A 12,692-nucleotide genomic window follows, 5' to 3' on the forward strand; every position below is an offset into this window, starting at 1 on the left:
GGCATGGGGAACATGTTCACAGTGCAAAAGCAAGCGAAATAGATCATATACAAAAGTGAAATAGAAAATCAAACAGAACAAAGACAATTCAAATGTCGTATTATGTCTGTATACAGTGTTGTAACGATGTGCAAATAGTTCCAAGTACAAAAGGGAAAATATATCAACATAAATATGGGTTGTATTTACAATGGTGTTTGTTCTTCACCGGTTGCCCTTTTTTCGTGGCAACAGGTCACAAATCTTGCTGCTGTGGTATTTCACCCAATAGATATGGGAGTTTATCAAAATTGGATTTGTTTAAAAAAAATTGGTGGGTCTGTGTAATCTGAGGAAAATATGTATCTCTAATATGGTCATACAGTTTGCAGGAGGTTAGGAAGGGCAGTGTGAACATAGCCTGTCTTCTCTTTAGAGCCAGGTCTGCCTACAGCAGCCTCTCTCAATAGCAAGGCTATGTTCACCGAGTCTTTACATAGTCAAAGCTTTCCTTAATTTTGGGTCAGTCACAGTGGTCAGGTATTCTGCCACTGTGTACTCTCTGTTTAGGGCCAAATAGTGATCTAGTTTGCTCAGTTTTTTTGTTAATTCTTTCCAATGTGTCAAGATATCTTTTTGTTTTCTCATGACTTGGTTGGGCCTAATTGTGTTGCTGTCCTGGGGCTCTGTTTGTGTTTGTGAACAGAGCCACAGGACCAGCTTGCTCAGGGGACTCTTCTCCAGGTTCATCTCTCTGTAGGTTTCTTTCTCCCACTTCAACTTTACCATTTCTTTGCAGCCTCTGGCCAACATTTAATTGCAGACAATAGTAAAACACATACCAAGCACAACATCTAATTATGTATAACTTAAGACCTGTTATTGACAATTATTTATTCTCATGGAATTTCTGGTCCATTTCTGGTAATTTCAATGAAATACAAAGGCATTATTTCAGGTATTACAGTATTTATTTCAATTTTGACAAAGCAATATACAAGCACCAAATAAGTTGTGGATATTAAAGCAGCCACACATATATTTACAATGACACAATGATTCCTCGGGTCTAAATGGGGAGCATTGTAACATTTCCCACCCATAAGATATTACAAATAAGACTGAAGTGCATATCATTGTACAGTGCTAGATAATTCTGTTCAATCAGGGGATTCCATTTTACAAAAATGACATCTTGCTGAACCATCAGTCCAGGATAAAGCGCATTCAATTGTGACCATTTCTGTTTTTTCATCAGTGAACTACTAGCACATCACTGAGCTGCTCCACCCACACTCCTCTCTTTCCATACTGTTACTCCTCCCTTTAGAGTAGGTCCTTTGAAAGAATGAATACCGTACTATCAACTAGCTTCCTTTCCTTGTTCTATGTCATTGTCCTCACTGATTCAAATGCACCGAATAGGTAAAACAACTCGTAAAGCTAACGTTTCTGAATCAAATCTGTGTACTTTCTGCAAATGCCATAAAGTTAATTTACGGCAGTGGAAGAAGAATAATGTAGTTATAGTGGGTTAGTCATAGTAGGGAAGTTCTGTAACTATGTACACAAATTAATGCATTGTTGTAAAAACTGGCTCCACCCACATAGCAATATTCAAGTACGTATGTTGACCTTGCCAACAGATAGGGAAGTTAAAGTGAGTACTTTCTCCGATCTCCCACATCTGTCAGGACAATAAAATGAATAGGGAATAGGAAAGGAAGCACTATACATTATACAGCCAATAGGATATACAGTACATCCTTTTTACATCTCAGTCCACACTTCCTACTACCTCTGAACTCTATCTATCCTATCTGCCCTCCAGTGCCTTGTCTCGGGCGATGACGGCCTCATCAAACTTGATCATGAGAGTGGTGCCCTTGTGCCAGTGCACCGTGACCTTGGCGGGGAAGCCGCTGTGTGTGAGAATGGCCTCCACCACGCCCCCGGTGAAAGCGGCACAGTTGAGCGTGCTGTTCTCTTTGGGCACCGAGATGAAGGCGTTGATCAGGGGCTCTTTCTCAATGATATAGTAGGTCTTGTCGTCGTCGTTGGCCTGCTCCAGCTTGTCCGCTTCCTTGCCGAACAGGGCCCTCCACACCGACACCTGGGGAATCGAGCGGGAACGGAAGACAGAGAAAGGTGAAGGTTTGTTTGTGTTTATGTCAGAGGCCAGGTCTGTTGAAGTGGAGGTTAAGTCGCTGCTACATCCAAGAGCCATGTATACTGAGGCTATATTTGTATTACATTATAGCCTAATGTCATGTGAATGTTAGTATAATGTCAAACATTTGTTGTTATTACACTAATGAAAAAGTCTAGTATGTGAATCACACACAATGTGCAAAGTTCTCTTGGTCATGCCTTAATGAAGAGCAGTATGTTCAACACTTTGGTTTCCCTTTTTCCATTCTTCTCTCTCAAGACCAGCACATCCAGCAGGCTGGCCCCCACGCCTTGACCCAAGTCTGCCAAGCGTGCCTGCAGCTCGGACACAGAGTACACCCGACTCTGGCAGTATTGCACCATTTCAGAGAAGAGCAGGGCGAATGCGCTCACGCTGACCTCAGTCTTGGGTCTGGTGAGCGAGCGCTCTAGAATCGCAGACTTGCCCCTGGTGAAGCGAGTCTCCATTTTCTACACGGGAAAGTGAGGAGAGTGAGTGACTGTCAACAACATCAGAATGCTGGTGTATAATAAAATATCAGCGCATGACTGTTGGTGCTTTCAAGACAACTGGGAACTCTGGAAAAAACGAGGTCAAATCATGACATAAGTGATCTTCAGGTCGTAACTCCAGAAGGATGCCCGAGTTGGATGACAGTTCAAATGATTTTCCCCAGTCATCCATTTCAACACACCAGCAAACGGGCTACTACGGTTAGATAGTCTTGAACAGAATATGAATAAAAACAATGATTATTTCGTTCAATGAGCACACATTGTGGAAAGCAGACCCTAAAACATGCACAAAGAAGAAATAAACATAGCGAATATTATAATAAAATTATTCAAATGAATCTTTCTCACCAATTTCTGTTGTTGTTCTTAACAGAACAATTTGCAACCAACACGTTTTACTTCCTGTTCCGGGGATACGTCACAGTGACAGATCAAGATATTAATGTTGAAATATCTTCCGTTTAAACATTATGGTATTGATACAATTATTTTAATTATTACAGTTTTCATAAATCACTATTTTAAATAGATGTTGTTGTTTTTTTTAAACCTATACAAATTATTTAAAAAAAATAGCTAATTATCATCCAGTAGAGGCCACTATTGTCCCATTTATCCACTGGTAGTGGATGTTTTTCTTAATGTCACAAAAGGAAAATTAACATAGGGGCCAAAATTCACTTCATACATTGAGAACAAGAGGGTTGGGGATGTAAAAAAACACAAAAACAAACAGACACTGGCTGCTATTCTCAATGCAGCAGTCACTCAAGTGTAATAGACTTTGTTCCCCTTTACTCCCAACCACCAAAACCTCATAAGCCAATGAACACCACCTGCCATGGGACAATAATGTCATGAGTCAGGAACGTTACTGTCATCTGAAAAAGCATACACACACTGATTATAGTGTATGCCTACTACAATTGCTTGTTTTTGGGGAATTTGTTAAGTGTCATTTCCAATAAGGTTACTGGGCTTCCCTGACATTGACGGAAAACAGACCGCCCCTCTCCTCTATGCATCGTGGAACACATTTACCAGACTTCACCATCTGTGTGTGTCTGTGTACATGTGTGTGTAATTACACCCATATGTGTGAAAGGTGGATGTAATAGATGTATATAATGGAACAAAAATACTGTGATGACTAATACAAACCAGCATATCTTCAGCACTTCTCTTGTCCCTTTAAGCCTGATCTCGTCACAAGCTTGAAAGGGCCTTATTTGTTTTCCGATGACAAACTTTGACTCTGGGTAAGAACCAATCAATATTTGGAGAGTTATTTCATCTATTGGGACACCACATTAAAAACACATTGATTCCCTGAAGTGGGAAGTGAAACCAGCTTTAGTTACTTGAAACAAAGCCTTATTGAGCACCTGGACATTCTGCTTGTGGTTTGTCATGAGTGGTTGTGGTTTGTCATAACAGAGTGTTGGACTGTCAGAGAGAAGAAGATTACAACTCTCATCGGCAGCCTGGGTTGACCTTGTCTGGGGATTGTTTGTGGGTTTAGTTTAGCCTCTGGATCTGGTGTGGTACAGCTGCACTCAGAATGACTACAGTGATTCTATGGCTCTTCATTGTGGCTGGAACGTGCTACGGCGTTCTCTGTTCAGGTAACCTGTGTTAATGGGCTGAAATGTCATGTTTATTTGGGTTCATATGTTAGAAAGTATGGCTGCCATACTGTGTTGTCCGTACACATCTTCATTGGCAACATGTGCTTCTATCGTTAAACTGAGAGCTCAATTGAACACAAAAAGTCACTAGTGTTTAACTGGTGTACGATACATTAAATACCCCAAGATAGTATGAATATGAGTATGAATGAAGCCCCAGGTGACTGTTTGCACTGAGTCTGTTGTAGCATGAACGAAGAACATTTGTTTTGGTTTCAGAGAACCACCTGCGGGACATGGACAGTTTCATCAGTGCCGTCTAACCCAGACTAGCCCTGGTGAGGACCCACTCACCCTGCACTTCCTGGGGGCCTCCAACAACATCAGCCACACCCACACTTCCGTGTTCGACACTACTCTCTTTGGCTTCTTCGACAAAGCCATCCACCGTTTTGTGACGGACTGTGGTGAGGAGAGAGGGGTCGTTCTGACCCAAGATGGCACCACAGTGGCCATTGCTCCCATGCTTCTAGGCATCGAGGTGGATCTGAAAGCTAAGCTGGAGGGCACCCCTCCGCTGGTCATGTTTCCCCTCACCAAAAACCTAGGGTTGTCGTTCCTTAGCCTCCAGGACTTTACACCCGCTCAGCGTCTGGGGCCGGACGGCTGCTGGGACAACGTGACCCACCCCAGGGTGTTCCAGCTGTCGCGGGAGCCCACCCTGGCCAGCGATGCCCTCATCAAAGGTGGAATTGATGGGTCCATCTTGGGCATGGATCTTGCCACCCTGGCTCCCTCTGAACAGCCTGGTAAACTCTGCAAGGTGCTGAAGTGTTACTACAACCATGTCCTGGAGGGGCAAGACCTGAAGATTGTATCCAGCCACATCGGCCCCAAGCGCAGGGAGATTGCCCAAGCCCTGCTGGGCACCCTGGACAACCAGAGGCAGGTGATGGAGACCCTATACCTGGGGTGGAGGCTGGAGAACAATCAGTGGATAGCCAAGGATACAGGGGTGGAAAAAGCAGTGAGAGACGGAATGCTGGAATTTGTCTCAGGATGGGGGAGAGGGAATCATTTACCCCTGTAATTATGAAATTGTAGGTGATGAATGGCTATTCATTTGAAGTCTACAGAAAATTGGTCTGTAAATATGAAGAGTAATTGAACCTGTTCTACTCTGGTTCAACCTCTCCAGACTGCCCTCCCATCATCCCACAATGTCATTGGGGGGGGGGGGGGGCACCCTACTGAGGGTCTCCCTTCCCTCTTGCCCTGCCCCTTCCCTTCCTGTATATCCACCACACCTACCAGCCAGACAGGCCCTGTCGCTCCTTCCGGCAGTGCTCCAGGAACAAGAGGGCCTTGCAGCGCTTCCACCAAGAAGACCGCGCCTGTGCCGACATCGGATATACAGTAGGTGACCTTTCACCCCCCCATCCATTCGCAGATATTAACAAACCGTTTATACTAAGCTTCGTAGATGGAGACAAGTGTCCTGTACAATTACTGAAGCAGTCATATCATAGTGTAATGAACACGATGGGAGACAGAGAGCTGGTTCCAAGCGCAGGGCGCAGCAGGTGTTTATTTGTAAAGGACCACAGGAGGAGGCAAGTAGCTGGGTCCACGGGCAGGCAGAAGGTCATATACAGGGGGACCAAAAAGGCAACAGTACAGGCAGGGAAAAGGCTGGTAACGTCATCCGGGAGATCAGGCAATAGGTTGATAACATGAAATCCGATAGGCTAAAGTACAGGCAAGGAATAGGAAAAAGGCATCGTTAGTGAGGCAGGCAAAAACTATGAGGATTAAATTACGGGAAAAACAGCGCTCTGAATAGAAGTGTGTCACAAAACAAACAACACCTCACAACGATGGGGTGCAAAGAACTGAACTAAATAGTGTGTGATAATGACATACAGGTGTGTGAACAGGTGATCAGAATTCAGGTGACTGGGATCTGGAGAGTGAGCTGCGTTCACGGGGATCTATGTGTTTGAGAGTGTGAGTTGGAAGCAGACGTTACAAATAGCACATCTTGACATGTTACACGGTATAACTTGAAGCAATATGTAATGACAAGATGCTATAACAGGAATCAAGGTTGTGAGATCATTGGTTTTATCACTCCAAATCCTAAATGTATGTCCCCCTCAGCTTTGTGGTGGGTTCTGACGGGTACATCTACGAGGGGCACGGCTGGCATCACCTTGGCACCCACACTAGGGGACAGAACTCTTACGGTTACGGCGTGGCCTTCATTGGCAACTACTCCTCCTCTCTGCCCTCGCGCCACGCCCTAGATCTGGTGCACCAACACCTGGCCAAGTGTGCAGTGGACGGCGGGGGCCTGCAGGCCAACTTCACCCTCCACGGGCACCGGCAGCTGGTGGACACCTCCTGTCCAGGAGATGCACTCTACTCAGAGATCAGGGGCTGGGAGCACTTTGGGGTGAGAGACTGTTCAGTATTATAGGCTACTATACTGTTAGTCAATGTCAAATGTATCCGTTTAATACATACACAATCAAAATGGCATCACAGTTGCGCCAGAACACTATTCAGTCATAATACAATTGTGCCCTTTTTCCTACATTAGACATTAGTGATAAACACCAACATTAAGCTGTTTGTGCACTGTTGATATTGATGCTGCTGACACGTTTTCATCCGGTGTTATCTTGATCACTCATTACAGCAATCTTTCACAGGAAACCAGCTCTTTGAAAAAGGACCAATGAAGAAGACAAGCATGTAAAAAGCAGTGTGGAATTAAACCGGTTTTGTCAAAATGTTTCATCGGATTGTATGGGGGTATCAATTTGTTACGTCCATGATAATAGTGTGTTTTAGAGTTATAACAGCGTATAACACTCCCCCTTATGGTTGTCACTGCTTCACATTACAGTATTGTAACACAACAGAGAGACATGTATACTGAACAAAAATATTAGAGCAACATGTAAAGTCCCATGTTTCATGAGCTGAAATAAAATATCCCAGAGATTTTCCATACGCACAAAAAACGTATTTCTCTCCAATATTGTGCAGAAATGTGTTGACATTCCTGTTAGTGACCATTTCTCCTTTGCCGAGATAATCCATCCACCTGACCGGTGTGGCATATCAAGAAGCTGTTTAAACAGCATGATCATTGCACCGGTGCACCTTGTCCTTGGGACAATAAAAAGCAACTCTAAAATGTGCAATTTTGTCACACAACAAAATCCCTCAGATGTCTCAAGTTGAGGGAGTGTGTGACTGGCATGCTGACTGCAGGAATGCCCACTAGAGCTGTTGTCAGATAATTTAATGTAAATGTATCTACCATAAGCCACCTCCAACGTCGTTTTAGAGAATTTGGCAGTACGTCAATCGGCCTCACAACCGCAGACCACATGTAACCACGCCAGCCCAGGACCTCCACATCTGACTTCTTCACCTGTGGGATCATCTGAGACCAGCCACCCGGACAGTTAATGAAACCGAGGAGTATTTCTGTCTGTAATAAAGCCCCTTTGTGGGGGAAAAACTCATTCTGATTGGCTGGGCCTGGCTCCCCAGTGGGTGGGCCTATGCCCAGTCATGTGAAATCCATAGATTAGGGCCTAATTTATTTATTTAAATTGACTGATTTCCTTATATGAACTTATACCTCGGTAAAATCGTTGAAATTGTAGCATGTTGCATTTATATTTGTGTCTTAGCCTATATCAAAATGTTCAATTAAATGTTCATTAATTAAAAGTGAATTACAATTAAATTACTGTAAACATCGCATTTAACACAAAACTATCATCAGTTTTAGCGGGTGTAGGGAGATAATTGGCCCTATTGGAATACTTTGAAACTGTTTTGGCTAATGAATTATACAACTTGCTATCTGTCCAATTCATGGAAAACATATTGATGAGGTTGTGAGAGTGAAATGTTTAACAGGTGTGTAAGTTATTATTAATTAAACATTTGTTAAATAGGCCTAAATCCTCGATTTCAATCAAATGATTGTAAACTCAACGCACTGAACATTATTTTGAATATTCATTTCATTATTGTAATAATTAATATTTTGTCATGTTTTTATTTTCTTCATCAACATGGGTTGACAATCATGGCATATTTGTTTAATCAACACTGATTTTTCTATTTTCATGCACTTTCAATGTATTAAAAGTACAGTATAATGTTAAATATCCAACACTGGTCAATGTTGATACCTAAGCATACTGTAAATCGTATTGATTAATTCTGTAATTAATTTCATATAGCCTACTTTAAATAACCTGTTGTCTTAAATTTTTTAAGCGATTTTTTTAACCAACACATTTTAAAGCTGTATTGCATGTTTTATGTATTTCTCTAACCCTTGTGTATGCGAATTGCCAATGCCAATAAACCATCATAAATTACGTTTTTTTCCAGTGACATCACGTAAAAATCTTAGAGGATCTGTATTCATTAGGGAGAAATAGGATTGGCCCGGGGCAAATGATACAACAGGATAAATAAATGTGCTCAGAAATGTACGCACGCTGTGCGCAACAAGGAACGTGTCACCATAGAAATGGAATCTAGATTATAATTCTATGTGCGTCACAATGTCCAATAACATACATTTTAATTCCTAATTCTATGTGTATTACTCAGAGGTTAAGTTATTCGCAATCACAACCCACCTACAGTATATCGATAGCAAACGCGAATTCTTCATTCAAGTCAATAAAAAAAATATCATATATTTTTTCCTGTTCTCAGTAAGGTAAGTAGGTCTTCCCATAATGAGAAGGACCGATATTGCACGCATTCGACATTTTAGAAAATTAACGTTACTTGGATCATATCGAATCTATTAGCTATACAACCAATTTATCGATCATCTAAGATGACTTGCTTCCTCATCATAATTAAGGTCTCATTAATCTCATCTGCACTTTCATTGTTTATATTGCATGTTGTTGTTCTATTGAAGGTATAATGTATATTCTTCCCATTTAGATCACTTTTTCCAGCATTCATTTGAAAAAGACAGATGTACTGCTGTAGACATCTGGTATTGGGTTCTGTGCTCCGTAACCCTCGCTCTTTCTGCAGAGCTTTGGCCAACAAAAACAAATAATCAAAAAGGCCTCATCACTTTCCATGGAGGAGCAGTTAGTTCGTGCCATGAACCAATTCATATCACTCTCTGCTCGCCACATTCTAACTGGTTAAGTCACTAATTGAAGACTCTATTGCAGAAAATGCTCAAAAGGCAAGTCTGTGCGCTGAAAGCCCAGAAAAGGCTCCCACTGGACCTCCCTCTGAGACCAATGAAGGCCCGGCTCCTTGCAGGGAAAATAGTCTTCTTGGAGTGAGTGCAGTGTTCCCAGACTATTTTTGAATTCTACGAAACGTTAAACTCAAGTTACCTAAATTACATATATTACATCATTAGACAAGGCTAAATGATGACCTGAATGTATCAACATATATTAGATGACAGCAATAGTTTGATAGTGTAGACAGACATAGTCTGATACATTTCCATATTCACATGAAGGCGTGAGATAGAGATATGGAAGAGATGGAGGAAGGTCTGTCACGTTCCTGACCTGTTTTCCCTTGTTTTTGTATTTGTTTAGTATGGTCAGGGCGTGAGTTGGGGTGGGCATTCTATGTTGTGTGTCTAGTTTGTCTGTTTCTGTGTTCAGCCTAATATGGTTCTCAATCAGAGGCAGCTGTCAATCGTTGTCCCTGATTGAGAATCATATATAGGTGGCTTGTTTTGTGTTGGGGATTGTGGGTGGTTGTTTCCTGTCTCTGTGTTTTGTCTGCACCAGATAGGACTGTTTCGGTTTGCCACATTTTGTTGTTTTGTATCGTTGTAAGTGTCCACTGTTTTTGTTTAATTAAACATGTTGAGCACTGGCTACGCTGCGTGTTGGTCCGATCCCTGCTACACTCTCTCTTCTAGTGAAGAGAGGGAAGGCTGCCGTTACAAGGTCTGTGTAGCTGAATTGGTGAGGACTATGTAGAGCAAACAGTAGACCCACTGTAAAGCACTTCAGATTTCAGCAAGCTCATTTTTGGACCCAAGAGAAACAGTAGCTATCAGTTGAAATTAATCATTTTTCCCATTTCAATGATGGACCAGTGTCCAGTCTCACCTGATACATCAACAGTCTGTTAATTACATATGATGTTGTTACATAAACTTGGGGTGCAAAGACGGGCCTGGAATTACAGGAGACAGAGATAGTTCTCTTGGTCAGTTGCCAGAGTTCAGGATGAATTAAGGATGTCCGATGTCATCGTGGACACGGGCGCCATCCAGCTTCTGAAAGAGGAGTGTTGGAAGTTGAACTTCTTGCATCTAAAGGATGAGACATGCCAGGCCAATGAGGTAAGATATACCAGCCATCTGCAATGCCAATATTGTTTCTTTGATTAAAATGTCAAGCCTCGTTGTAATTTCTGTGTATAATATGGTGTTCGAAGTTGGTCAATATTACATATGAGTTACTATCAACTTTGGATGTATTTGGTGTGTTGTCTTTGTGAAAAAGCTATAGGATAGTTATGCATCTCTGTCCATTTACAGCTCACTGAGCTGTATGGACATTCTGAGACCTCTTCAAAGGAAACTCTAATTGACGAGAAAAGTCCAAGGACCAAGTGCCCGGCCAGTGTCACTGGGGCTGCTGACATTCACAACACCAATGAGGAGGCTTCAGAGGAGTCTCCGAATAACAATGTGGTGGATGTTCAGGCTGAGCCGCTGGACCTGGTCAGTGTGGAGAAAGAGGCTGCTGGAGATGGAAAGGTCCTCAGCAAGGTGGTGAAGCCCAAAGGGTGGCTGAAGGAGAGCTGCAAAGATCAGCTAACCCCCAAAATCTATGATATGATTGCGGAACTACCAAAGGTAAGGAACAAGAAGCCTGTTTCGTAAATGAAAGGTAAAGTGTCTTTGCAAGTTGGGTGTATCAGAGTTGTCTCAAACTAGACAATATTACAAAAAACCTGCTATAATCTTTGGATGTCTGTGGTATGTTTTGTGAAAAAGGACATATCTGTTTTGTTCTTACTCTTTCATTGCTCTGCATTGTCTGCTTAGTCCTATTTCGGATCCACTGAGAGCCTTCCTGAGGTGACCAGCGGAGGTCCTGAGGTGACCAGCGGAGGTCCTGAGGTGACCAGCGGAGGTCCTGAGGTGACCAGCGGAGGTCCTGAGGTGACCAGCGGAGGTCCTGAGGTGACCAGCGGAGGTCCTGAGGTGACCAGCGGAGGTCCTGAGGTGACCAGCGGAGGTCCTGAGGTGACCAGCGGAGGTCCTGAGGTGACCAGCGGAGGTCCACGGATCTGCAGTAGAGGTCCAAAGGTGTGCAATGGAGAGGCTAAGCTGTGTAGCGGTTCTGAGGTGTCCAGTGGAGTGCCTGTGGTGTGGAGTGCCAGAGGCGTCAAACGCAGTGGAAGAGGTGTCCAGTGACACAAAGACAGAGGCTGCTGAAGACCTCCAGGACACTGAAAATGTCCTCAGCAAGGTGGTGAACTCCAAAGGATGTTTGAATGAGGACTGGGAAAATCAGCTGACCCGAGACTTCAATGATATGATTGCAAGACTCCCAAAGGTAAGGAACAAGAAGCCTGTTTCGTGAATGAAAGGTCAAGGGTCTTTGCAAGTTGGGTGTATCAGGGTTGTCTGAAACTGGACAATATTATAAATTAGCTACTATAATCTTTGACTTTGAATGTCTGTGGTATGTTTTGTGAAACAGCTAAAGGACAGATGTGTTGTCCTTACTCTTTCACTGCTCTGCGTTGTCTGTTTAGTCCTATTTTGGATCCAACGAGAGCCTCCCTGAGGTGTGCAGCGGAGTGGCTGAGGTGTGCAGCGGAGTGGCTGAGGTGTGCAGCGGAGTGGCTGAGGTGTGCAGCGGAGTGGCTGAGGTGTGCAGCGGAGTGGCTGAGGTGTGCAGCGGAGTGGCTGAGGTGTGCAGCGGAGTGGCTGAGGTGTGCAGCGGAGTGGCTGAGGTGTGCAGCGGAGTGGCTGAGGTGTGCAGCGGAGTGGCTGAGGTGTGCAGCGGAGTGGCTGAGGTGTGCAGCGGAGTGGCTGAGGTGTGCAGCGGCGTGCCTGACGTGTCGAACGCAGTGGAAGAGGTGCGCAGGTGGCAAAAAGAAGCAGAAGAAAAATGGCGTTCTACGATTCCTCCGACGTGTGTGGAAGTTCTTCACGCGCACCAACAGCCTCCCCAAAGGAGAGTGACTGAAGCACACACAACTCCGGGCCACACTTTGCCTCAGCGACCGAATTTCTCCACCATCTCCCCCTTTCCTTCCAACTGCCTATTTTTAATAATAAATATAAAGGGGATCTGAACCCCAACAAAACTGTTTTCATGAGTGTTTTTCATATAA

At 43.6% G+C, this 12,692-nt stretch overlaps 3 protein-coding genes and 1 pseudogene across 3 annotated transcripts; 3 read left to right on the forward strand and 1 right to left on the reverse strand.

The window, feature by feature from the left end:
- Window positions 1–931: 931 nt before the first annotated feature.
- On the reverse strand, window positions 932–3,085 carry LOC139568698 (trafficking protein particle complex subunit 5-like). The gene is made up of 3 exons (XM_071390719.1): window positions 3,016–3,085; window positions 2,350–2,622; window positions 932–2,092 (listed from the first exon to the last, which is right to left on the reverse strand). Exons 2-3 carry the CDS (start codon window positions 2,617–2,619, stop codon window positions 1,796–1,798), a joined length of 567 nt encoding a protein of 188 aa, XP_071246820.1. The 5' UTR covers window positions 2,620–2,622; window positions 3,016–3,085; the 3' UTR covers window positions 932–1,795.
- Window positions 3,086–3,901: 816 nt separating this feature from the next.
- Window positions 3,902–7,160, forward strand: LOC139568701 (N-acetylmuramoyl-L-alanine amidase-like; annotated as a pseudogene).
- A 2,720-nt stretch (window positions 7,161–9,880) lies between these two features.
- LOC139542477 (uncharacterized) lies at window positions 9,881–11,645 on the forward strand. Its single transcript, XM_071347940.1, has 4 exons — window positions 9,881–10,680; window positions 10,879–11,199; window positions 11,392–11,571; window positions 11,622–11,645. Exons 1-4 carry the CDS (start codon window positions 10,576–10,578, stop codon window positions 11,643–11,645), a joined length of 630 nt encoding a protein of 209 aa, XP_071204041.1. The 5' UTR covers window positions 9,881–10,575.
- On the forward strand, window positions 11,425–12,653 carry LOC139542485 (uncharacterized). Its single transcript, XM_071347950.1, has 2 exons — window positions 11,425–11,905; window positions 12,108–12,653. Exons 1-2 carry the CDS (start codon window positions 11,663–11,665, stop codon window positions 12,651–12,653), a joined length of 789 nt encoding a protein of 262 aa, XP_071204051.1. The 5' UTR covers window positions 11,425–11,662.
- Window positions 12,654–12,692: the final 39 nt, after the last annotated feature.

This window comes from Salvelinus alpinus, chromosome 2 (assembly GCF_045679555.1).
Source record: "Salvelinus alpinus chromosome 2, SLU_Salpinus.1, whole genome shotgun sequence".
NCBI lineage: Eukaryota > Metazoa > Chordata > Actinopteri > Salmoniformes > Salmonidae > Salvelinus > Salvelinus alpinus.

Coding starts and splice junctions, on each gene's coding strand:
- LOC139568698 (XM_071390719.1), bottom strand. CDS start 2,619: ATGGAGACTCGCTTCACCAGGGGCAAGTCTGCGATTCTAGAGCGCTCG. Junction 2,093..2,349: donor ACATACTGCTCTTCATTAAG/GCATGACCAAGA, acceptor TCGATTCCCCAG/GTGTCGGTGTGGAGGGCCCT.
- LOC139542477 (XM_071347940.1), top strand. CDS start 10,576: ATGTCCGATGTCATCGTGGACACGGGCGCCATCCAGCTTCTGAAAGAG. Junction 11,200..11,391: donor TGATTGCGGAACTACCAAAG/GTAAGGAACAAG, acceptor TTGTCTGCTTAG/TCCTATTTCGGATCCACTGA. Junction 11,572..11,621: donor TGACCAGCGGAGGTCCTGAG/GTGACCAGCGGA, acceptor TGAGGTGACCAG/CGGAGGTCCACGGATCTGCA.
- LOC139542485 (XM_071347950.1), top strand. CDS start 11,663: ATGGAGAGGCTAAGCTGTGTAGCGGTTCTGAGGTGTCCAGTGGAGTGC. Junction 11,906..12,107: donor TGATTGCAAGACTCCCAAAG/GTAAGGAACAAG, acceptor TTGTCTGTTTAG/TCCTATTTTGGATCCAACGA.